Below are 25141 nucleotides of genomic sequence, written 5' to 3'. Positions count from 1 at the left end.
CAGATCTCAGCCTTCTGAGTAGTTAGGATTACAGGCGTGAGCCACTGGTGCCCGGCTTATACAGTCACTTTTAAAGTCAAGGAGGATAACATTTTTTTTTTAAATCCTTCTTTTTATTTTTTGCCAGTCCTGGGGTGGAACTCAAGTCCCTTGAACTGTCTCTGAGCTTTTTTTTAACTCAAGGCTAGCACTCTACCACTTAAACCACAGCGCAACTTGCTTCTTTTTCTGTGTATGTGGTACTGAGAAATCAAACCCAGGGAATCAGGTATACTAAGAACTCTACCACTAAGCCACATTTCCAGCCCTTGCCATTCTTTTTAATCTTACAATTACCTTTTCTAGTACTTTGTATATTTTCATGTGGTTTGGAATTTCTATTTGTGTTTACTTGCTTTTAGGCTGCTAGCAATAAATTCTGTTTGGTCTATATTTTTGGTAGTTAATTGAAGAACAAAGAGTTTCACAGACTCCTGCACAGGCAGGCTTTCAACTATTATCCTCAGATCTCACATTCCTGAGGAGGATTACAGGCATGAGCCACTGGCATCCAGAACTATCTTTATTTTTATTTATTTATTTTTTGCCAGTCCTGGGGCTTAACTCAAGGCCTGGGCACTGTCCCTGAGCTTCTTTTACTCAAGGCTATCACCTTACCATCTGAACCACAGTGCCACTTCTGGACTTTTCTGTTTATGTGGTACCAAGGAACTGAGCCCAGGACTTCATGCAAGCCATAGGCAAACACTCTACCACTAAGCCACATTTCCAGCCCTCTATTTTTTTTGTCAGTTGTGGGACTTGAACTCTGGGCCCGGATGCTGTCCCTCAGCTCTTCAGCTCAAGGAGAGCGCTCTATCACTTGAGCCACACACAACTTCCAATTTTCTGAGTCTCACAGACTTTCCTGCCTTGGCTGGCTTTGAACCACGATCCTCAGATTTCAGTCTTCTGAGTAACTAGGATTACACCAGCTCCTGGCTTCTATTTTTATTTTTGAAAGTGTTAGATCTAAGATTCTTGGCTTTCTTTAAGTGTCAGTACTATGAGTGTTGCTACATTAACTTTTGCTTGTGAAGTGTTTTCTATTGTTTCTGACAAGAAACCCACTGCTAAGATCCCTTACATGCAATAAGACATTTTTTTCTTGCTTCTGTTAAGACTTTTTTCCTTGTCTTTAACATTCAGGTTTTTGGTGGTGGTGTTGTTGCTGGGTTTTTTTTTTTTTTTTTTCTGTTTAGAATATTTGTATGTAGATCTGTTTCTATTTATCCTCTTTGGGGTTGGATGACTCTCCTGACATACAGTATTTCTTTGTTGTTGTTGGTCATGGGGCTTGAACTCTGGGCTTGAAAGCTGTTCTTTAGCTCAAAGCTGGCGCTCTACCACTTGAACCACTTCCGGGTTTTCTGAGTGATTTTATTAGAGATAAGAGTCTCACAGACTCATGGACTTTCCTGCCTGGTCTGGCTTTGAACCGCAATCCTCAGATCTCAGCCTCCTGAGTAGCTAGGATTACAGGTGTGAGCCACAGGCTCAAGATTTTTAAATAAATCTGAATGCTTTGATTTGTTATCTGGTTTTGTCCAGCCCCTGCGTCTGTTACTAACAGTTACCTGCAACTCAGCAGAGGATTTCCGGGCATTCAATCTACATGAAATTCTTACCAAATTCATCCATGTTCTTTATGAAAAGAACTCTTCTTGATTTAGAAGATATCTGATCTCCATTTCAAATATCCATTTTTGTGGCAGACAGAACCAAGAGGAAATGGACTAAACACAACTAAACATATTAAAACACTAGAGAATTTCTCTTCTATACACACTGTTTTAAAGTCACTATTTTAACTGATCCTGTTAATACTTAAAAGAAACATTAAATTTTTAAAAAATAAATGGCAACCAAAGCTGCCTGGCTCTAGCAAAAGAGACACATGATTAGCTTGAAGAGTTTTTTCTGTTTGATCTGTTGCTGACTTTTCTTTTTCCCAATTAATTTACACATTCACAAGACACTGTCAAGTCACTATAAAACCACCTATGTAGTTGGGCGCCTGTGGTTCACGCCTGTAACCCTAGCTACTCAGGAGGCTGAGATCTGAGGATCAGATCATGGTTCAAAGCCAGCCAGGGCAGGAAAGTCTGTGAGACTCTTATCTCTAATAAAAAAAATCACTAAAAAACCAGAAGTGGCACTGTGGCTCAAGCGGTAGAGCACTCTTCTTTTTTTTTTTTATAGTGGTGCCTGAACTCTGGGCCTGGGCACTGTCCCTCAGCTCTTCAGCTCAAGGCTAGCAATCTACCACTTGAACCACAGTGCCACTTCTGACTTTTTCTGCTTATGTGGTGCTGAGGAATTGAACCCAGAGCCTCATACATACAAGGCAAGCACTCTACCACTGAGCCAACTTCCCAGCCCTAGAGCACTCTTCTTGAGCTGAAGAGCACAGGGACAGCATCCAAGCCCAGAGTTCAAGCCCCACGATTGAACAACAACAACAACAAAAAAAAAACAAACAAAAAACAAAAACCACCTATGTACATTCTTCACAGACAGAGTCACAAAGGTTCAGCTGGAAACTCACAGGCCTAATTCTAGTAAACCTTTTCTGGTTACTATATCCAAGTAACTGGAAATCACAAATTAGAAGGGGAAACACTAAATGTTGGCAAACAAGTACACAAAAAGTATTGCCAAGGGGTTGGAAGGATGGCTCAGTTGGTAGAGTGCCAGCCAATGAGCAAGCATTAGGTACCAAGTTCAAGTCCCAGTTCACAACAACAAAAAAACTCAAAAAGAAAAAAAAGTATTGGCAAGCAAAACAACAAAAAGCTCAACAATCATTAAAAAAAAAAATTCCAAGTACATATTGGTATGGGGAAAAGCAGCCTGAGACACCTCAGCAGGCCCTGAGACCACCATTGTATTTAGGGTAAGAGGAATGTGAAAATGACAAATCTGAGACCATAGGTAGAGAATTTCTGAACCATGTTCATCCAAAATTATGTTCATCAAAAGGGTTTATTCTCAGCTACATGGAAAATTCACCTATAGAGAATGACATTCTTTGAATGGTCTAACTGGCTGAAATTTTATTTTATTAGAACCTTTATAGTTCTCAAAAATCCCACCCAATTGTTTTTGCATGTTCCTATTATAGAAAAAAGCATTTAAACACTTGCTGAACCCTGGATTAGTAAAAGTTTAGAGGGTGGATACAACAGAGTAGGCTGATAAGAGACATAATTCTCCTGAGGCATAGCATCCTACAGTTACCAAGTTGATAATAAATAAAATACCTGAATTGGAGAGATGTCATTTTCCCAAGAATGTTTCGAGGAGGAAAAGTACCCACACAAATTCAATAACAATATTTACAAGAACCCCCTATCCTATAAGTGAATCTTAATACTCCTTTGTGAGTGTGTCACTGCTGCTAAGCATTTACATGAATATTTTTAAAGCCATTTTATGCTGACTAGTTACCTGAAGAACCACAAGGCAGAGGCTTGCCACACACTTTTCCACATGAGGGAACAGGATCCATGCATGTTTTCCGACCACTGCTTCCAAGTTCTAGCAATTGGCTGAGAGGAGTCTGGCCACAAGGGCAGCAGCGCACTAGATGGGGAAGCCGTGCACAAGGCTGACAAGGCTGAGGGTGGCACACTTGAGAACAGGTATGGCTTCCACATTTCAAATCCCTATTAAGAAAAACAAGACTATTAAATAACTGTTGTGTTTTTAAAAAGCTGCATTCTAACTGAGGAAAATGTAAAAACCTTACTTGCCACATATCTTTAAACAGCCGAAGTCTCCAAATCCATCAGATTTTCCTATGTCTGTTCCACATAATACATCTCGAGAGGTGCTGCCGCAATAGCATACTAGAAGAGACAATTACAAAACAACAGATTAGTAGCCTGAATGTGTTTGTGAAATACTCCTGACAATCTATAAGATGACACAAAATGCTCTTTGGTCAAGTGGTGATCAGGTGATGCAGAAATTAATGTGATTTATACACATGAAGTTTTACACAGGAATAAAAAGGACTATTTACCAATATCTCATTATGCCAATGCAGCATACGTTACTGTGAACACCTCTAGACTAAGAGGATACTATCTGGTTCCTAAGCCCATGATGGACACCATGGATTGTGTGGTACTTGAACTCAGGGCATGAGCACTGTCCCTGTGGCTTTTCATTTGCAATGCAATTCACATACCATGTAATTCCAGAAGTCCCCAAGCATTGCTTACCCTGGTTCAATATGATCCGGCAAGGCTGGCATTGACCCCCATGGCACAGCTCTGCACAGTGGTGTTGACCACAGTTCAAAATATTCTCACATGGGTTAGAACAGTGGACTGAGATAGCCTGGCCACAGCGGACTGTGTGTCTATAGAAAGTAGATATAAATATGTCAGTCTAAAATTCCTGCTGGATGCCGGTGGTTCACACCTGTAATCCTTGCTACTCAAGAGGCTGAGATCTGAGGATTGCAGTTACAAGCCAGCCTAGGCAGGAACATCTGTGAGACTTTTTAATTAACTACCAGAAAACCGGAAGTAGCACTGTGGTAGGGCACTAGCCTTGAGCCAAAAAGCTTAGGAACAATACCCAGGCCCTGAGTTCAAGCCCACCACTGGCCCCTTCCAACCCCCCCAACCAAAAAAAAAAAAATTCCTGTCACCTTGACATTTCATCTGAATTTGATAGTTTTTTTTTTTTTTTTTTCCCTCCCATCCTGGGCTTAAACCCAGGGCCTGGGCACTGTCCCTGAGCTTTTTTTTATTCAAGGCTAGCACTCTACCAGTTGAGCCACAGTGCCACTTTGGACTTTTTTGTTTATATGGTACTGAGGAATTGAATCCAGGGCTTCATGCATGCTAGGCAAGCGCTCTGCCACTAAGCCACATTCCCAGCCCCTGAATTAGGTAATCTTACAACTTTACTGTGCATAGAACTTCACCAATTATAAGATTGCAAAAGAGAATCAAGGATTACAAGAAACTATTTATAGAAAAGTATTAAGGTTGGGGATGTGGCTTAGTGGTAGAGCGCTTGCCTCATATGCATGAAGCCCTGGGTTCAATTCCTCAGTACTACATAAACAGAAAAAGCTGAAGGGGTGCTGTGGCTCAAGCAGTAGAATGCTAGCCTCAAGCAAAAGAAGCTCAGGGACAGTGCCTAAGCTCTGAGTTCAAGCCCCAGGACTGGCAAAAAAAAAAAAAACCCTCTAAAATAAAAAAAGTATTAAAGCTAGCTCTGTGTATCTAAGATTTTTTTTTTGGGGGGTCAGTTGTGGGGCTTGAACTCTGGGCCTGAACGCTGTCCCTCAGCTCTTCAGCTCAAGGCTAGAGCTCTACCACTTAAGCCACAGCACCACTTCCGCCTTTTTCTGTTTATGTGGTGCTGAGGAATTGAACCCAGGGCCTCATGCATGCAAGGCAGGCACTCTACCACTGAGCCACCTTCCCAGACCCCTAAGATTTCTTAATACATAGATTCAACAAGAGCAGGTCAACAATATATTTTTTTAATTTAATTTTTATTTTCTTTGCTGGTCTTGAGGCTTGAACTTTGGGACTGGGACATGTCCCTGGTCTCCTTTTGCTCAAGGCTAGTACTCTCCCAGCTGAGCCACAGCACAACTTTCCACTTTTTTCTGTGATTAGTTGGAGATAAGAATCTCATGAACTTCCTGCCTAGGCTGGCTTTGAACCTCAATCCTCAGATCTCAGCCCCCTGAGTAGCTAGGATTCTAGGTGTGAGCCACCAGTGCCCAGCCTAATATTTTTTTTAATTGTGTGTACTGAATGTATATAGACTTGTTATTTTTGTGGTCTGGGGCCTTGAATTCAAGGCCTAGGTACTATCTCTGAGCTTTTTTGCTCAGGGCTAGCACTCTATCACTTGAGCCACAGCTCCACTTCCAGCTTTTTGGTGGCTAACTGGAGATGGACTTTTCCATGGACTTTTCCTGCCTAAGTTAGCTTTGAACATGACCTTCAGACCTCAGCCTAGCCAGTAGCTAAGAAGTTATCTATACTGTATTAATATAGAATATATAAAGATGATTAAAGGATAGATAATTTGTGAATTTTAACCCTCAGATGTCCTGGGAAAAAATTCCCCATGGATACCAAGGGATGACTTCTTTTACACCTACCATTTAAAAAATACCAAATTACTACTGTTTTTACTTTAAAAATTTACAAGTAAATCATGCATGTAGAAACTGAGGTTTTCTGGGAAGTGCAAATGTATCTTTACCTGGTTCGTCCACATTCACACGTCTTAGTCATAAAAGCAGGGCAGGGTGGGCATGGTCCAGGATGGCAGAGACTAAAAAAGAAAGGCTTCAATGTAAATCATACCCATGTACCCTAACCAAAACAAAGCTTCCTCAAGTGGATCCTATTGTAAACATGGCAGCAAACAAACGTACCATGAAATATTTCCGTATATTTCTAAACTTGATTAACCTAAATAAAGCAATTACTATTTTCTTCTTGGCAGAACCAGGGTTCGAATTCAGGGTTTTGCAATTGCTCAGCCGACCACTTGAGCCATGCCTCCAACCCAGCTTTTTGCTGCTTATTTTTTTGGTGATAGAACTCTTGGACTTTTCTGGCTAAGCTGGCTTCAAACCATGATCTTCTGGATGCTGGCCTCCTGAGTAGCTAGGAGGTGTGAGCCACTGGCACCGGGTTAGCAATTGTATTTTTATGCAGGACAGACAGACAGCATTATCATTTTGGAGTATTAAGCCAGAAAAACAAAGCCTAAGTCAAAACAGAATCAAGGGAATCACAAAACACTGGTTTTATATAGGTCTAACATTCAACAATGACATTCTTCAAATATGGACTAGGTCTATCCAGGGAATGTGCCTCTCGCCCTTCAGCTGTGGCACATTTGCCTAGTATATGGAAGTCCTGGGTCTACTCTCAGGCACTGCCAAGCAAAAAAAAAAAAAAAAGAAAAAGAAATATGCCAGGCAATGGTGGACCACATCCATAATCCTAGCACTTGGGAGGCTGAAGCAGAAGGATTGAGTTTAAAGCCATCCTGGGATATATACCAAGATCTTGTTTCAAATGAACAATGGAGAGAGGGAGGGAGACAGGGAAAGATAGAAAGAAGGGAAGGAGGGAAAGAAGAAAGGAAAGAAGGAAAAAATAATTTAGCTTGCCACTCAATTGATTGGCAGACTGGTATTGGGAATCCTATACAAGATCAGAATTTGAGCAAATCTACTTAGTTCAAGAGAACCATATACATCAGCTAGTGAAGTAATATCCAAACAACAGAGTAACAACAGAGTAACAGTGATAGGTTGATATGAGGTGACACATTGGTAAGAAACAAAGAGATGGAAGAGGCAGGTGTCATGAGTAGACTTGAGCTCAGTAATATATTACATGTCAGAATTAGACATCTGAAGAGAATTTTTTTTTTTTTTGGGTCCGGTCATGGGGCCTGAACTCTGGGCCTGGGCGCTGTCCCTCAGCTCTTTAGCTCAAGGCCAGAGCCCTACCACTTGAGCCATAGTGCCACTTCCGGCTTTTTGCTTTTTGCTTATGTGGTGCTGAGGAATCGAACCCAGGGCCTCATGCATGCAAGGCAAGCGCTCTACCACTGAGCCACCTTCCCAGCCCGAGAATTTTTTTATACTAGAGAACAATAAAAAAAAAAACAAAATTTGTATATTCTGTTAGAAAAGAGCTTAACTTAAAGTGTGCATACTGCTTCAAAAGTATCACTATTTACATTTTGGGACCTTTTACAAGAACTCTTTTGGGAGACAAGCATTCTAAGTGATGGCAAAGTATAAACCTGTCAGAATTAAAAATCAATATGAGGCACATCTAAGTAATGGCCTGGGTAATAGAATTTGAAGTTAAAAAAAAGCCAAACATATTTATAAAGTAGTCTGACTGGGTATTTGGCTTTATATATAACTCCTAAACCAACAATAGTAACTCTTAAAGAAGGACTGAGGCTGGGTGCCAGGGGACCACACTTGTAATCTAAGTCCTAGCTGCTCAGGAGACTGAGATCTGAGGATCTCCATTCAAACCCAGCTTGGGCAGGAAAGTCCATGAGACTCTTATCTCCAATTAGCTACTCAAAAAAGCTGGATGTGGAGCTGTGGCAAAAGTAATAGAACACTAGCATTGAGCATAAAAGTTTAGGGGCAGTTCCCAGACCTTGAGTTCAAGCCCCAGGACTGGCACAAGAAAAAAGTTTGAGCAGTGGAAACAATCCAGGAAAGAGAGCTTAGTCTTCTAAGGTAATCCCTCACAGACCATTGAAGACAAAAGCATGTTTCTTTAAAGATGACAATCATTTTCACTAATTATATATCATATGGTATGTTTCAACTCTTTCAGATGGAACAATTTAAATAATTTTAAATGACAAACTGTGGGTCAGATTAGAGGTAATCTCAAAAATTTAAGACCTGAACTCAGTTCTAGGATTTTTTTTTTTTTTTTTTTTCGCCAGTCCTGGGGTTTGAACTCAGGAGCTGGGCACTGTCCCTAAGCTTCTTTTGCTCAATGCTAGCATTCTACCACTTGAGCCATGGTGCCACTTCTATTTATGTGGTATTGAGCTTCATGTGGTAAAGAGCTTCATGCATGCTAGGCAAGCATGAAGCCACTAAGCCACATTTCCAATCTCAATTCTAGGTTTTCTTAACTTCACCACAAATTGAAATCACCTAAAGAGCTTCTAAAACTACAGAAGTAGCTGAGGATTTAACAGTGGTAGACTATCACTTAGTGATCCACAGCAGCAGTACCACCATAACACACACAGAGACACCTGGAGAAGTTCAGAAAACACCCATAGAGATTCTGATTTAATTGCTCTGAGATAGCGAATGGTGTTTTTAAATTATTGTAATACATAGCCAGGGGTAATGAACACTGCTCTAGAGAACTTCAGGACAAACTGGAACAAATGAAAATGGAGAAAGAAGTCAGTGTCCTTTCTGAGTCCTGATAAAGTGTAAATGAGTATGTTTGAGGACATTAGTTCTCTTCTGGCACAGTACTGACTAGAATCTTTCGATGTTCTCTGATTGTTAGAACCAGAGCCCATTTCTGCAAATACTTTGAAGAGAATATTTTCTTTTTACTAAATTTATTTAAAATGCCAACTAGAGAAAGGAATAATGTTAGTAAATAAGTTCCGAAGGAAGAAGGTCCCAGGGAAGCAGCCAGCCTCTACCTGCCCAGCAGATTGTGGGCCATGCTGTTTAAGCCAAGTCTAAAACAGCTCTACCCCACAGCTGATTCCCAGGCACCTTCACTTGATCAATCACGAGGCCCTAGTCCAATATCTTCCCCAGCTCCATGTAGCAGAAATAGTGCAATAACCCTCTGTGCTTGTTTTACTCTTATATTTTTATTTATTTTTTGTCAATTGTAGGACTTGAATTCAGGGCCTGAGCACTGTCCCTAAGCTTTTCCACTTAGAGCTAGCACTCTATCACTTTGAGCCACAGCACCACTTTTGGTTTTCTGGTGGCTAATTGGAGATAAGAGTCTAACAGACTTTCCTGCCCAGGCTGGCTTTGAACCAAAATCCTCAGATCTTGGCCTCCTGAATAGTTAGGATTACAGGTGTGGGTCACCAGTACCTAGCTCTTAGATTCTGTTAATAAACATTACCATTTTTTTTAACCACTTGAAAGACTCTGTACCAAGCCTCTATGTGCATTAATTTTTTTCCATTTTCACAGAATCATGTGAGTATTACTCATAGCAACATTATTTCACAGATGCAGAAACTCAGGCTTAGAGAAGTTAACTTGTCCAAGGTCATATAACTAGTTTAAGTGACTCAGATCCAAGATTTAACTCTGTATACACAAGGTCAAAGCTTGCAGAAATTTTTTTCTTCTTCATTTGTAACTGATCAACTCTATGAGTTTCTCTCTGAGCCTGTTACTACTACTAATACTAGTACTACCACTTATTTAGATGCTAAGTGGATACATTCTAAAACTGGCTATTTACTGTAGGGAAGGATTCACAGTCTAAAAAGACAAGATAGGAAGTGGTGCTCTGGCTCAGGAGGTAAAGCACTAGCCTTGAGCTGAAGAGCTGAGAGACAGCTTTCAGGCCCAGATCAACAAAAAAATAAATAAATAAAATGAAATAAAATAAAAAGACAAGATACTAGACAAGACACAGACAAGATACTACACAAAGGTCTTTTCTCCTGGCCATCCTATACTTCCTCTTGAATATGGAGATCACTGAGGGATAAAATATCTGAGTCTTAGTTCTTTTTTAGAAGCATTGTAGAACTAAATGCACCACTCGAGTGGTAGAGTACCACCAGCCTTGAGCAAAAAAGCCAAGCCAGAAGTGAGAGGTCCTGAATTCAATGCCTAATGTTGGTGCATACACATACAAGCACACACACAAAGCCAGCAATGTAATACAGTTAAAGAAACACTGGATTGAAAAAATCCAACTTCATTATGTTCTATAATTGTGATACTGGGCAAGATGCTTTTCTGAGCATCTGTGAGGATCACTGAGCTGTGGTAAGGCTCAGGTTAACTTATATAGAGTGCTTGGTATAGAGTAATTGTTCAGTAAATAGTATCCTATTACTTTTTGCCCCAACCTGTTAGATGCTAACCAGGTATGTGTACTCAAAACAATCAGCAAAGCATGTGTACCAGGAATCCCCAGAGGTCTAGCATTCCAACTTACAGGTTACAGGAATGTGGGCAATCCTGGCCAGGCTGCTTCTTTCTACAAACCTCACCACAACTATGTGGAATTTCATTTCTGCTCCATTCAGGATTCTTTACCTTGCCTAAAACATATTAGATCAGAGAGTCAATGCTACAAATTGAAACTATGTCCTCATCTCTAAACAGTACTATGTATGTAGACAGTATGAACCTTAAGTGTAGTTTTTATTAGTGTAACGAATGCATTATTTCCACATCCTAATTTTTTTAAATGGCTGAATGTTACCAAAACTTCACCAAACACAATAAATATTAAATTCTAGATTACCTGAAAATAAAGACATTTTTACTTATGAAAATGCTGTTCTGTCTAATGAATACAACCTAAGATGATAAAACTATGATAAGTATTAGCTAAACCTTCAATAAATGGACCCCTGGACTGACAAAGTAACATATTTGAGAGAGATGAGAAAGAAGTAAGTGAAGAAGGCTGGGAGATATAGCTCAGTGGTAGCGAACTATGTCCTGGGCTTGATCTCTAGAACAGGAAGGAAGGAAGCAAAGAAGGAAGGAAGGATGGAAGAAAGGGAGGGAGGGAAGAAGGGAGAAAAGGAAGAAGAGAAAGAAAGGAAGGAAGGAGAAAGGGAGTAGGGGAAGTGGGAAGAAAAAGAGAAAGAAAGGAAAAGAAGGAAGGAGGGAAAGTATTGAGAAAGGAGGAGAGGTATGCTCTAAGAGGAAAGTACATAAATTTCCTATATGGTAACTATAAAGTAGGCAAAGGGCAATAATTTCATGGTCAATGTCACTGTATGAATCTTTACCGAGGCCTTCCTTAGATTTAGTACAGAGGTGGAAAGATAAAATTGTGGCACACTTCTTGTTCTTGAGGAATCAATTCACATATTCAAAAATGACAACTGTTGTAAGGAAACTCAGTTGCAAGAAACAGAGAAGCCACCACTTAAGAGGCTAAATTTTTGTGAGTCTATTGGAAAGCCAGAGGACTGCTGCTGGACTCTCGTCTCAGAGACCAGGAGCTAGCAGCTAGCACAAAGCTTATATAGGCAAAAATCACATAAGGTGTGAGGAATTAAACCTACAAGTGTTATACATAAGAAAACCAATGAGGACACGTTAATCTAGTAAAGGCGTTAAATATAAGCAAAGCAAACCAGATGAGGACACTTAAACTTAATAGACGTGTTAAATAAAAGCAAACCACCTAGGGAAACAATCAGGGGAAATCAAGGGCCAGTTATCTAGGGAAAGCATAACCCAGTCTCCTTACTTTCACCTTCATCTCAAATTCTTTTTTTGGTCAGTTGTGGGACCTGAACTCTGGGCCTGGGCACTGTCCCTGAGCTCTTCAGCTCAAGGCTAGTGCTTTACCACTTGAGTCACAGTGCCATTTCCGTCTTTTTCTGCTCATGTGGTGCTGAGGAATCGAACCCAGGGCCTCATGCATGCAAGGCAAGGAGTCTACCACTGAGCCACCTTCCCAGCCCCCATCTTAAATTCTTATGCCTTCTTAGAGTCTCTTATCTAACTTGCCAGTGAAGCCTTTAACAAGATTTTTAATTATATTATGGAACTTTATATTTAAAATATTTTAAGATAAGTCATTTTCCAATGACTTCTGATTCAACTGTCGGGATATTTTTTATTCAAGAATAGTTATTCCTTCAACTAATACCAATTTAATTATCTTTTAGGCTCAGATTTTGGCAATAAGACATATAAAACCAGCAGATTCCAAATAAAAGAGAGGCCAAAAGAGAAAAGGAGTAACAAAATGAAGCTTCCTTGGGAAGAGAGAATTTGGGGTCCAACTCTGAATGAGAAGTGGATGAGAATTTAAAGAAAAGGAGTGTGTAAGGGCTGTATCCTGGCATGCATGACATCCTCAGCTTGATCCCCAGTACCACCACACCCAAAAACAAAGCAACAGCAACAACAAATGCCCTGAACATTTTTGACAGTTATGCTTACAAAAATGTTAAGAAATTATAAATCAGCCCTATGCATAGCAGGGAGGGGTTTCTGGTAACTGTGAATGATTTCAGGGAGGCAATGAGGACAGAAGCAAAATTGCAATGGTTTCAGTAGGAAGACAAATAGTTAAGAAACAAAATCTGAAAAAAATCAACTAGATGGTAAAGGTTAGTTATTAAAAGTCAGAAAGGAAACAAAAAACACAAAAACAGGCTAGCAGTATCCAATAAGCATCTGCATTAAAGAAAGCTTTTCCTAATACATAGGAACCAAGGGATTAAAAAACAAGAAGAAATAATCCATAGAGAGAGGATGCAAGAGTAGAAAAATAAAGAAAATGCTGGTTTATAGAAAAATCTCTCTTTAAGGACAAATTATTTCTTCAATTGAAATCAATCCTACCATCACTCATGTTGACTATACACAAAATATCAACTCTGCTAGAGTTGGGGCTGAAGCGCCCACATTAATTAATACCTGCCTCTGTCTCCTTGTCAGCTCTGTTATCAAACTAAGATGAAGGAGGCCAGCTCCACAATTCAGAAGCAACATGAGTCTGGTTGGCATAATAAGAAAGTCCATCTTCCTAACAGCCTGCCAAAAACATCAAGGACGTAACTAGCTGGGCCATAGAGCACAAGCATATGCTCTTACAGACTCATATCTTTCAAGTAAAACAAGACCAGAAGACTACCTCTCCTTGAATGAGAACTAAGGTACAATGTATAAAGTGAATGATGCCCCAGTGTATGCAAATAAGCTTACCACAGAAACAAGTGTAGATATTAGGGACATGTGCAGAAACATTCTGACAGGCAGGGCACCGCCAACCACTCTGGCCATCTGTCATAAGAAACAAGAGTACATTAAGTAAATTTTCTTTCAGAAGCACAAGGATGGCTAGGAGTGTAGCTCAGTAGTAAGAGTGAATGCATAGCCTATATAAGTCTCAAGGTCAATCTCCAGCACCCTTGTTACAAAAAGCACAAGTAAATTTTAAAAATTTAAATCTATAGCTGGATACTGGTGAGATTCATATGTGTAATTCTAGAATCTCAGTTTAAAGCCAGCCCAGGCAGGAAAGTCTATGAGCTCTTATCTCTAATTAACACCAAAAAGCTGAATGTGAAGCTGTGGCTCAAGTGGTAAAGTACTAACTTTGAGCACAAAAACCAGTGTGAGTTCAAGCCCCTGGACCAGCAAGAAAAAAAAAAAAAAGAAATTACTACCTTTGTTTCAATAGTGTAGCTTTTTATATATTTTAATTAATTAATTAATTTATTTATTTATTTATTTTGGTCCGGTCATGGGGCCTAAACTCTGGGTCTGGGTGCTATCCCTCAGCTCTTCAGCTCAAGGCTAGCACTGTACCACTTGAGCCACAGCGACACTTCCAGTTTTTTTCTTTTTGCTTATGTGGTGTTGAGGAATTGAACCCAGGGCCTCATGCATGCAAGCCAAGAGCTCTACCACTGAGCCACCTTCCCAGCCCTATTTATTTATTTTCATGTGTGTGCTGGTCCTGAGAACTCAGACCAGAGCACTGTCCTTGAGATTTTGTGTTCAAAGCTAGTGTTATACCACTTGAGCCACAGCTCCACTTCAGCTTTTTGGTGATTTATTAGAAATAAGAGTTGAATGAGGGGCTGGGAAGGTGGCTCAGTGGTAGAGCGCTTGCCTTGCATGCATGAGGCCCTGGGTTTGATTCCTCAGCACCACATAAGCAAAAAGAAAAAAGCCAGAAGTGGCGCTGTGGTTCAAGTGGTAGAGCACTAGCCTTGAGCTGAAGAGCTGAGGAACAGCACCCAGGCCCAGAGTTCAGGCCCCATGACTGGACCCCCCCCACCCCCCGCCAAAAAAAAAAAAAAAAGAGTTGCATGAACTCTCCTGCCCAAGCCGGCTTTGAACCATCCTTAGATCTCAACCTCCTGCATGACTAGGATTACAGGCATGAGCCACACAACCAAAGGTAGTAATTTCAATGTTGAATGTATCAGACATTTAAGAAAAAATCCACAGTAATGAATGCTTTGCTTAAGTACAGGATTTCAGCTTTTAAGGACTTTTAGATACAGTGAATAAGCTATCTACATTGCTCAACTATTTCTTTTTTTTCCCCCTGGTCATGCTCAACTATTTATTTATTATTTTTTGGTCTGTTCTGGGGCTTGAACTCTAGGCTTGTGTGCTGTCCTTGTGCTCTTCAGCTCAAGGTGAGTGCTCTACCGCTTGAGCCACAGCGCCACTTCCAGTTTTTTGGTGGTTTATTGGAGATAGGAGTCTCACAGAGGGGCTGGGAAGGTGGCTCAGTGGTAGAGCACTTGGCTTGCATGCATGAGGCCCTGGGTTCCATTCCTCAACACCATATAAGCAAAAAGAAAAAAGCCGGAAGTGGCGCTGTGGCTCAAGTGGTAGAGCGCTATTCTTGAGCTGAAGAGCTGAAGGACAGTGCCCAGGCCCAGAGTTCAGTCCCCACGACCGGACCCCCCCCCAAAAAAAAAAGGAGTCTCACAGATTTTCTTGCCCGGGCTGGCTTTGAACTGTGATCCTTAAAAACTCAGCCTCCTGAGTAGCTAGGATTTTACAGGCGTGAGCCACAAGCACCCAGCCATACCCAACTATTTCTAATGTTAACATTATTTGAATCTTGGTTTGAAAAAAAGGGTGAGCTGAGCATTGGTGGCTACTCAGGAGGCTAAGATTTGAGAATTATGGTTCAAAACCAGCCCAAGCAGACAAATCTTCAGGCTCATCTCCAGAAGTGGTAGCGTGGCTCAGGTGATAGAACACCATCCTGAGTTCAAGCCCCAGTACCAGCATGAAAAAGAAAGGAAGTGGCACTGTGGCTCAAAGTAGTAGAGTGCTAGCTTTGAGCAAAAAGAGCTCAGCAGCAACCAGGACAGCAACCAGGCCCTGAATTCAACTTTCAGATGTTTTGAATTATAAAAAAGCATAAATAATACGTTGATAAGTACATTTACATTATCCATAAATAATATTACACTTAAAAAATTTTTTTTTTGTTTTTGGGGCTGGGAATGTGGCTTAGTGGTAAGAGTGCTTGCCTAGCATGCATTAAGCCCTGGGTTCCATTCCTCAGTACCACACACACAGAAAAAAGCTGGAAGTGGCACTGTGGCTCAAGTGGTAGAGTGCTAGCCTTGAGCAAAAGTAGCTCAGGGACAATGCCCAAGCCCTGAATTCAAGCCCTAGGACTGGCAAAAAAAAAAAAAAAAAAAAAAAAAAATTAGGGGCTGGGAAGGTGGCTCAGTGGTAGAGTGCTTGCCTTGCATGCATGAGGCCCTGGGTTCGATACCTCAGCACCACATAAGCAAAAAGAAAAAAGCCGGCAGTGGTGCTGTGGCTCAAGTGGTAGAGCGCTAGACTTGAGCTGAAGAGCTGAGGGACAGCACCCAGGCCCAGAGTTCAGGCCCCAAAACTGGACCCCCCCAAAAATTAATTTTTTTATTGTTATTATAAAGGTGATGTACTTAAAGTTACATAAGTCAGGTAAAGAGTACATTTCTTGGCTGGGAATGTGGCTTAGTGGTAGAGTGCTTGCCTAGTATGCATGAAGCCCTGGGTTCCATTCCTCAATAGTACATAACCAGAAAAAGCTCGAATTGGGTTGGGGCTCAAGTGGTAGAGCACTAGCCTTGAGCACAGAGAGGCTCAGTTCCTGAGTTCAAGCCCCAAAACTGATAAAACAAAAACAAAAACAAGGGGCTGGGAAGATGGCTCAGTGGTAGAGCGCTTGCTTGCCTTGCATGCATGAGGCCCTGGGTTCGATTCCTCAGCACCACATAAGCAGAAAAAAGAAAAAGAAAAAGAAAAACAAAAAATAAAACCCCAAAACAAAACAACAACATTTCTTTTTGGACAATGTCTTCCCTTCCCTTGCTCTCTCCCAGTTTTTCCCTCCCAACCCCACCCACATGTTGTAAAGTTTATTTCAACATAGTGTGCAGTGAGTACCATTGCTGTATTTGTTCATCCTTTGTCCCTCCATTTCTGGGGCTCCCCTTATACTCCCAAAGACACATAAACGAACAAACAAAACAAAAAGGAAAGAAAACTGAGAGCCGGTGGCTCATACCTGTAATCCTACTCAGGCTGAGATCTGATGATCGCAGTTCATACCTGTAATCCTACTCAGGCTGAGATCTGATGATCGCAGTTCAAAGCCAGCCTATGCAGGAAAGTCTGTGAGAGTCTTTTGTTGTTGTTGTTGTTGGTTGTGGAACCTGAACTCAGTGCCTGGGTACTGGCTCTGAGCCTCTTGCATTCAAGGCCTAGTGCTCTACTACTTGCACCACAAGGCCACTTCTGGTTTTTGAGTGGTTAATTGGAGATAGAAGTCTCAGGGGACTTTTCTGCCTGAGCAGGCTTCAAAAGGAGTTAATTTCAATATACTATTTTGTATGATCAGAGGCACATTTGCTCAAAACTAGTGCATTACCATTTGAGCCATAGCTCTACTTCCAGCTTTTTGACATAAGAATCTCAAAGACTTTCCTGCCAGAGCTGGCTTCAAACCTTAATCCTCAGATCTCAGTCTCCCAAGTACCTAGGATTATAGCATGTACCACCAGCACGTGGCTAATACTACTACACTTTAAGACAAGCCTATAATATACTATGCAGATTAGTGAAAGGCCAAAACAAGTTTAACATCCTGAGGGTAAGTGAAACAATGGATCTGCAATTTCTAAAGCAAATTATATAATCAGTACTTTCTATAGTTATACTTGGGTGAAAGTCTCCATTTTCACTAACAGTGACTGATTTTACCATACTCTACTCTTTTTTTTGGTCAGTCATGGGGCTCGAACTCAGGGCCTGGGTGTTGTACCTGAGCTCTTTCGCTCAAGGCTGACATTTTATCACTTGGAGCCACAGCTTCACTTCCAGTTTCTGAGTGGTTAACTGGAGATAAGACTCACGGGGACTTTTCTATCCAGGCTGGCATTGAAACCCAATCCTTAGATCTCAACCTCCTGATTAGCTAGGTTCATAGGTGTGAGCCATCGGTGTCCAGCTTACCATGGTTTAGCTGCACCTGAAACATGTGATCATAGCAACATACTCTACTTGCAGATAAAGTACTTAAAAAGTAATTACATAGTATCTACAAAGACATATTTATAACCTGAAAGTACCAAAAGGCTGAGATTAAAACTGCTGAGAGATAACTGACCTGCTTGAGACGCTGGAGACCTGGCCCATTTCTTTATGCAGTTCAAATGAAACACATGATAACAGCTCTGACAACTCCACACTGGGGCCGTGACTCGAACCAATTCACAGCATACCATGCACTCATATTTTTCTGCAGTTAGCTGTTCAACTAGAGAACCTATTTTAAAAAACAAAACAAGAAATGGGGTTGAAAGATGGGGAAGAGGAGGATCTACTGCTGTACAGCTAATAAATTATAACGGATTAACAGGCAAGAAAAAAAAAAAAGAAAAGAAAGGGTTATCTAGGATGGATATTCAGATCTTGAGGCAAAGATGGGACAGGAATATGCTGAAGTAGAAGATATATAAAGGAGATATTTACATGACGAATCCTGTAATTGAGAAAAAAATTCCTAAGAAGCTGCCCAGGAAGACAGCAGAGTAGTCAAATGCTACTTATAGCATTTATAACAGAGCTTGAATACACTCTGGACACTGCTGTGGGACTTTGCCTTGCAACCTCTGAAGCAACTAAAACCATAGTTAGGGTTCATTAAACTACAGTGGTCAGCTGTAAGCCTGTAAATTTTAACAACACTTTCAACAGTTGTTCTAAAAACTGGTAATTCATTCAATGAAGATATGTTTGGCACCTACCACAAGCCTCGTAGTGGGGTTACAGATTGAAGGAGAGACAAGTCTCTGATGGAAGAAACTCACCATTTAGTGAGAGACTGGTAAACAACATCATAAGATCCTCTCAGATTAAGTTAGGTGCATGGCACATGCCTATAGTTCCAGCTACTCAGGAAGCTGAGGCAGAGGATCACTTGAGCTTATGAGCCTAAGACCAACATGGGCAACATGGCAACACACAGTGCAGAGAAGGAAGGAAAAAACAAACAAACTCCCAGACTCTCTCCTGAAGAAATAGCTATCTTTATTCACTTCCAAGTCTAGGGGCTTGAATTCAAGGTCTAGGGACTGTCCTTAAGCCTCTTTGTGCTCAAGGCTAGCATTCTACCACTTGAGCCACAGTACTGTTTCTGGCTTTTTCAAAGTCCTGTATTGGAGATAAGAGTCTCATAGATTTTTCTGCTTGGGCTGGCTTCAAACTCTAATCCTCAGATCTCAGCCTCCTGGGTAGCTAGGATTATAGGCGTGAGCCACTGGTGCCTGGAGCACATACTATTTTATAGGTGAAGAAACTGAGACCCAGAATACATAGATCGCTTGTCCAAAGGTCATATGACTGGAAACTTCGAAAAGAAAAAAATTCAAATTCATCTAAATGAAAAACTCACATTTAATCATTCCATAATATTATTTCTCCTAAGTTACTGTTACTTTCTGGTTGTTCAATTTAATGTAAAAATTAAGGAAACTCCTGTCTTTTAAATTTCACATGTAGTTTGTTTCTACTGAAGGAAACTCATTTTGCCCATAAAGCTGACCCTGTAATCTCAGCTACCTGGAGATGAAGGGGAGAGAACTGTAAGTTCAAGGCCAGCCTCAACAAAGTTGGTAAAATCCTATTTTAACACCAAGATTAAAGCAAAGAATTGGGGTCTTGACACAGTTGGTAGGTAAGCTTGGGGTCCCCTAGATTCAATCCTCAGTAACAAAACAGGAAGGAAAAACGACAGGAAGGAGGAAGGGAAGGAGGGAGGAAAGAAGTAGGGAAATATGGGAAGAGAAATACAGAAAATCTTGAGACTATAACTACAAAGTCTGTGACCAGAGAGGCAGGGATGTGTGAGGGCAGGGCTCAAGATAGTGTTTCTAGTATCTAGCAACAAATATTTGGTAAATGAAGGTATAAAGGATCAAATTAGTGTTTCTTTAATTTGTCCTGAAAGTTAAAGGTTTCGCCAAAGTTTTTGGAATAGCTTTCCCTACCTAGGTAGAGAATGCATGAAATAAGGACCATTTTGTGTGGCTGGCTTAAAGGGAAACCTAAATCTAAATGCCTATAATCCCAGCACTTGGGAGGCTGAGGCAGGAAGATTATGAGTTGAAGGCCAGCCTAGACTATATAGCCAGACTCTGCCTCCAAAATAAATAAATAAATACATAAATAAATAAAATATACAATAAGAACTCCAGAGCTAGGTGCAGATGGCTCATGTCATCCCTAACCACTCAGGAGGCTAAGATTTGAGGATCATAGTCTGAAGCCAGTTCAGACAGGAAACTCTGTAACAGACTCATCTCCAATTAACCATCCAGAAGCTGGAAGTAAAGCTGTAGCTCAAGTGGTAGAATGCTAGCCGAAAGAAAGGAAAGAAAAGCAAGCAAGCAAGCAAGCAAGCAAGCAAGCAAGCCCCACAACCAACAACAAAAAAGCTCAGTAACTTTATTGGTTAGGCTATAGCCTGTACTAAACAAAAGGAATCAAAATGGTAACAGTTCATGAGGAAGAGCTGGCAGAATTAAGTTATTTTGTCTTTTTCTTTAATATTTTAATCTTTTTTTTTTTTTTTGGGTCCGGTCGTGGGGCCTGAACACTGGGCCTGGGCGCTGTCTCTCAGCTCTTCAGCTCAAGGCTAGCGCTCCGCCACTTCCAGCTTTTTTCTTTTTGCTTATGTGGTGCTGAGGAATCGAACCCAGGGCCTCAGGCATGCAAGGCAAGCACTCTACCACTGAGCCACCTTCCCAGCCCCTTTCTTTAATATTTTAAAATAAGGTACCACTATGTAGTATTTTTATTGGAGATGAGTCTCACAGACTTTTCTGCTCAGGCTGGCCTTGATCTCACAATCTTCCTGCCTCAGCCTTGTAAGTGCTAGGATTACAAGTGTACACCAACTAGTTATTTAGCCTTGATGAAATTACAAACTCGGAAAAAATGAGAGATGAGACTGATTTGAAGTGAGAAGGAAGAAAGCTGTAAGGATGTAGTTGTTTAGGGTTGAAGGTTTAGCTCAGTTGACAGAGTGCTAGCTAATGAATCAAAGTGTCAGATACTGAGTCCTGGTTTTGGACATTAAAAAAAAAGGACTTAATTGTTATGCTGTTCTTTATAAGAAAGTTTTCAGTTCAATGGAAGGATGAACTGCCTTAACAATCAGAACCATACAACAACTACATGTATTCTGAAAAGTACAATACTCACACTTAAGTGGCTTATAGACCAGGGGAGGTTTACAGACTAATGGACACATAAACAATTGTTTCCAGTGTTAAGCTCTGAATGGAAAAGTGTGTGTAACTGGCTAGAAGAGATGAATGTGACCTATAGGGGTGAGAATAGGTTCTTGAATATCACTGAACTAGCTTGTGAAATGTAAAAAATGACCGATGTAGGCATGGTGACACATGCTTATAATACCAGATATTTGGGAGGAGATAGGAACAACTGAGGTTCAAATTAAACCAGACAAAAAGTCAGAAAGACCTCATCTCAATAAAAACAAGAGGCCGGGCGCTGGTGGCTCACGCCTGTAATCCTAGCTACTCAGGAGGCTGAGATCTGAGGATCGCAGTTCAAAGCCAGCCCGGGCAGGAGAGACCGTGAGCCTCCTATCTCCAAGAAACCACCAGAAAACCGGAAGTGGCGCTGTAGCCCAAGTAGTAGAGCGCTCGCCTTGAGCTGAAGAGCTGAGGGACAGCGCCCAGGCCCAGAGTTCAAGCTCCACGACCGACAAAAACAACAACAACAACAAAAAAAAACCCAAGAGGAATATAGTTCAACCTACAATCCTACCTACAGTTGAGAAATAGATAGGGCTACCCCTGGGTGTAGTCTGTGTGTGTTCTGAGGCCAAGCCTGGGCAGAATGTGAAACTCTATTTGAAAAATACCTAAGAAAAGCAGAAAGGACTGGGGCTGGAGATATGGCTCAAGTAGGAGAGTACTTGCCTAGCAAGTATGAAACCCTGAGTTCATATCTCAGGACACACACACACACACAGACACACACACAAACTAAAGAAAGAAAACACAATGGAAAAGGAATTCATCATTTAAGTGAGATGCATGGTAGGAACTCTAGACAAACGGAGCTGCATCCACCTGCATAGAAAGACAAAACAGTACAGATTCCAGGGAATAAGAGAGGTGACAGAAAATGAACTGGTAAGGAAATTAGAAGACAGAATGTCCATATGCTAAGAAGCTCAAAAGGAAGCAAAGCAAGGACAGAATTTTCAAGATGTGTTAGAGATGAGCTGAGAGATTAAGAGACAGTGAAACTGAATTGTTGCACCTGAGCAGACAGATGAGGTGAGGCAGATTGGATCCAGTAGAGACAGGGATCTTTTTTTTTTTTTTTTTTGGGTCCGGTTGTGGGGCCTGAACTTGGGCTTGGGTGCTATCCCTCAGCTCTTCAGCTCAAGACTAGCGCTCTACCACTTGAGCCACAGTACCACTTCCGGCTTTTTTCATTTTGCTTATGTGGTGCTGAGGAATCGAACCCAGGGCCTCAGGCATGCACGGCAAGCGCTCTACCACTGAGCCAACTTCCCAGCCCCCGAGACAGGGATCTTATTACCCCCATTCTGCTTTCATAACTCAAAAATGTATCTACAGCACCTGTATCTACATTTTAAAAAATTCTCCCTATTTGGGAAAAAATTCTATTCATATTTGCTTTTGATTCATATAAAACCAATTAATGATTGTTTCCTGGGGAGAAAGGAAATGGACGGTAGCAGGACCTAGACAGATGGTGGTTTAAAATAGAAATAAACTTTGTATTTCCTAGTTTTTTTTTCAATTATAAGAGCATATGATTTAACTAATATTAAAAGTTTATTTTTTTGTTGGTTGTGGGGCCTTAACTCTGGGCCTGGGCACTGTCCCTAAGCTCTTCAGCTCAAGGCTAGGGCTCTACCACTTGAGCACAGTGCCACTTCTGGCTTTTTCTGCTTAAGTGGTGCTGAGGAATCAAACCCAGGGACTCATGCATGCAAGGCTAGCACTCTACCACTGAGCTACCTTCCCAGCCCCTAAAAGTTTATTTTTACACACCTAGACACATTTACCTGTATGTGTTTCCACATTCTTGAGCACAAGGTTTTGTTTGCCCCGAGGAAAAGAAGATACCACTTTAGGATCTTGCCTCTTTATAACATTTTTCTCTTGGTCAACCCTTCTGGAAGACTTATTGATGACTGCCAAATTTCCACTGTCACAGGCAGACTGTGTTGGTCTTTCATTAAGATTATCCTTTGGAATGGGAGTCATATGTTTGGATCCTGCATTTGTATGTCGTTGACCTTCGTGTTTTGGTAGATTCCTTCCTGGTCTTGGCCTGGCCCCTTCTACTTCCCAAGGAGGCCTCTTCTGGGGGTATCTTCTCTGCTCATTTCGTTTAGCTCCATACCCGTCCAATACCCCCTTTCTACTGGATATATCTGAAGAGTCAGAATGGGAAAGCCCCACAGGTCTCGTATTGTCAGGTCCAGCATCCTCAGGTTTTGGAGTCACTCTATGACCCCACTCACATTTGAGTTTGCCCTTGACTTTTGGTCCTCTACCATAGCTGTACACAAACTGTGCTGCTTTTTTGGGTTTTGCTCCCCTGGGATCTGCACTAACAACTTCCTTCTCATTCTCAGAAGGGCTGTGCTCTCTGGGGTTTGTCCCACTTTCAGATCTGGCCACACTTTCTAACCTAGCTGTATCTGAGGTCTGATCAGCAAGCCCCTGTGCTTTCTTGACTTTGATATGATGCTTTTCATTCCTCAACTTTTGCCAAGGTTGATTCTGAAGACCATGATTCTTGAGTGATTTATTTAAAGAAGAATGGAAAAAAGCCTGCTGACTCTTAGGTTTACTTCCAGAAGGATAATTGTGCTGATGAACAGCAGAGATGTCATCATAAGGGACTTGCCTGGAGAGATGACAGGGAGGTGATGAACTATGATTTCTTCTGCCAATCCTACTAGCGTCTAGTCGTCTTTGAGTCCCACAATTTAGACCAGAATTTTTTCTCTCCTGAGGAATGAACTCAGCAGCATCTGTATTGAATTTAAAAGTACCTAGGACATAAAAAATTAACTTTCAGAAATGCATAAGACAAAGATATGTCTAAAATTATTTTTCTAAAGACACTGTATAAAGCAGGCTGTTAGTAAAAACTGTTTCTTGTGAATGTGATGGGTTCAAGGCACTTGGAGAGGATAATCTCACATTGAACAGTCACATCAGTATATGCCACACATTACTAGAAGTATTTTGCTTTTTTTGTCAGTCCTGAGGCTTTATTTCAGGGCTTGCGCCCTGTTCTGGAGCTTCTTTTACTTAAGGCTAGCACACTACCACCTGAGCCACAATGCCACTTCTTACTTTTTCTGTTTATGTGGTAATGAGGAGTGGAACCCAGGGCTTCATGCATGCTAGGCAAGCACTCTACCACTAAGCCACATTCCCAGCTCAAGTACTTTTTGTTTTAACTCATTTAGTCTTTACATTAATAAGAAATGGCACACCGAGAGTAAGCTGCTTAAGGCCATGGAGGTTATTATAAGACAGACTCAGAATCCTTAGAATATATGGCTTTTACACTCACTACTCTGATAGAGGCAGGGCAATGGATACCATAGAAACATAATGACAAACTGAACGAGATCATAAAGGTCAGAGTAATCTCTCACTTAATTCAGGAATTGTCCTCAACACTTTCACATAGGAAGGCTGGGCACTAGTGGCTCAAGCCTGTAATCTTAGCCTCTCAGAGGTTGAGCTCTAAGGATCACAGCTAGAAGGCAGGCAAGGAAGTAAAGCTTGTTGAGACTCTTATCTCCAATTAACCAAAAAGCTAGAAGTGGATCTGGGGCTCAATGGCAAAATGCTAACACTGAGGTAAAAAAATTCAGGGACCGTGTACAGAATCCAAGTTCAAGCCCAGGAGTGGTACAAAAAAAAAAAAAGATTAGACTAGACAAATTCAGCAAGTGGCCAAGGTGTCCTGGAAACATAATTTAAATGAGAATGGGTAAATGGTACAGTTCTCTCCTTCAAGAAGCAAGGCAGCATCGATGAAAGTAAACTATACAACTTGGGGGTGCAGATAAGAGGGAGGGACTGAGAGAGAATGAGGGAACAAAAGACATTGTAGGAAAGGAAATACACTCATGACCTGACTCATGTAATTGTAATCCCTCTGTACATAATCTCTATAATGACAAGTAAATTAATTAAATAAAAAAGGAAGCAAGGCTGGAGAGAGGGACAAACATATGGTCAGTATATTTGTCCAGATTAGTCTGGGAGATATGCAAAAAAG

General features: G+C 41.1%; 1 protein-coding gene across 2 annotated transcripts in view; it reads right to left on the bottom strand.

Annotated features, from left to right (window-relative positions):
* The window catches only part of Nfx1 (nuclear transcription factor, X-box binding 1), a 55532-nt gene that overhangs the window by 28375 nt on the left and 2016 nt on the right, over positions 1-25141 (bottom strand). For both annotated transcript variants that reach the window (XM_070008706.1, XM_070008713.1), the window contains exons 2-9: positions 22896-23894; positions 17928-18086; positions 13496-13573; positions 10752-10857; positions 6286-6357; positions 4269-4408; positions 3791-3890; positions 3490-3707 (exon numbers count right to left, since the gene is read on the bottom strand). In XM_070008706.1, the coding sequence (XP_069864807.1) occupies positions 3490-3707; positions 3791-3890; positions 4269-4408; positions 6286-6357; positions 10752-10857; positions 13496-13573; positions 17928-18086; positions 22896-23894 (1872 nt within the window). The remainder of the gene's footprint in view (positions 1-3489; positions 3708-3790; positions 3891-4268; positions 4409-6285; positions 6358-10751; positions 10858-13495; positions 13574-17927; positions 18087-22895; positions 23895-25141) is intronic.

Source organism: Dipodomys merriami, unplaced genomic scaffold, assembly GCF_024711535.1.
Source record: "Dipodomys merriami isolate MVZ:Mamm:240054 unplaced genomic scaffold, mDipMer1.0.p SCAF_11, whole genome shotgun sequence".
Classification (NCBI taxonomy): Eukaryota; Metazoa; Chordata; class Mammalia; order Rodentia; family Heteromyidae; genus Dipodomys; species Dipodomys merriami.
The sequence above is the reverse complement of the archived record's forward strand: the minus strand, read 5'-3'. Positions and strand labels throughout refer to the sequence as shown.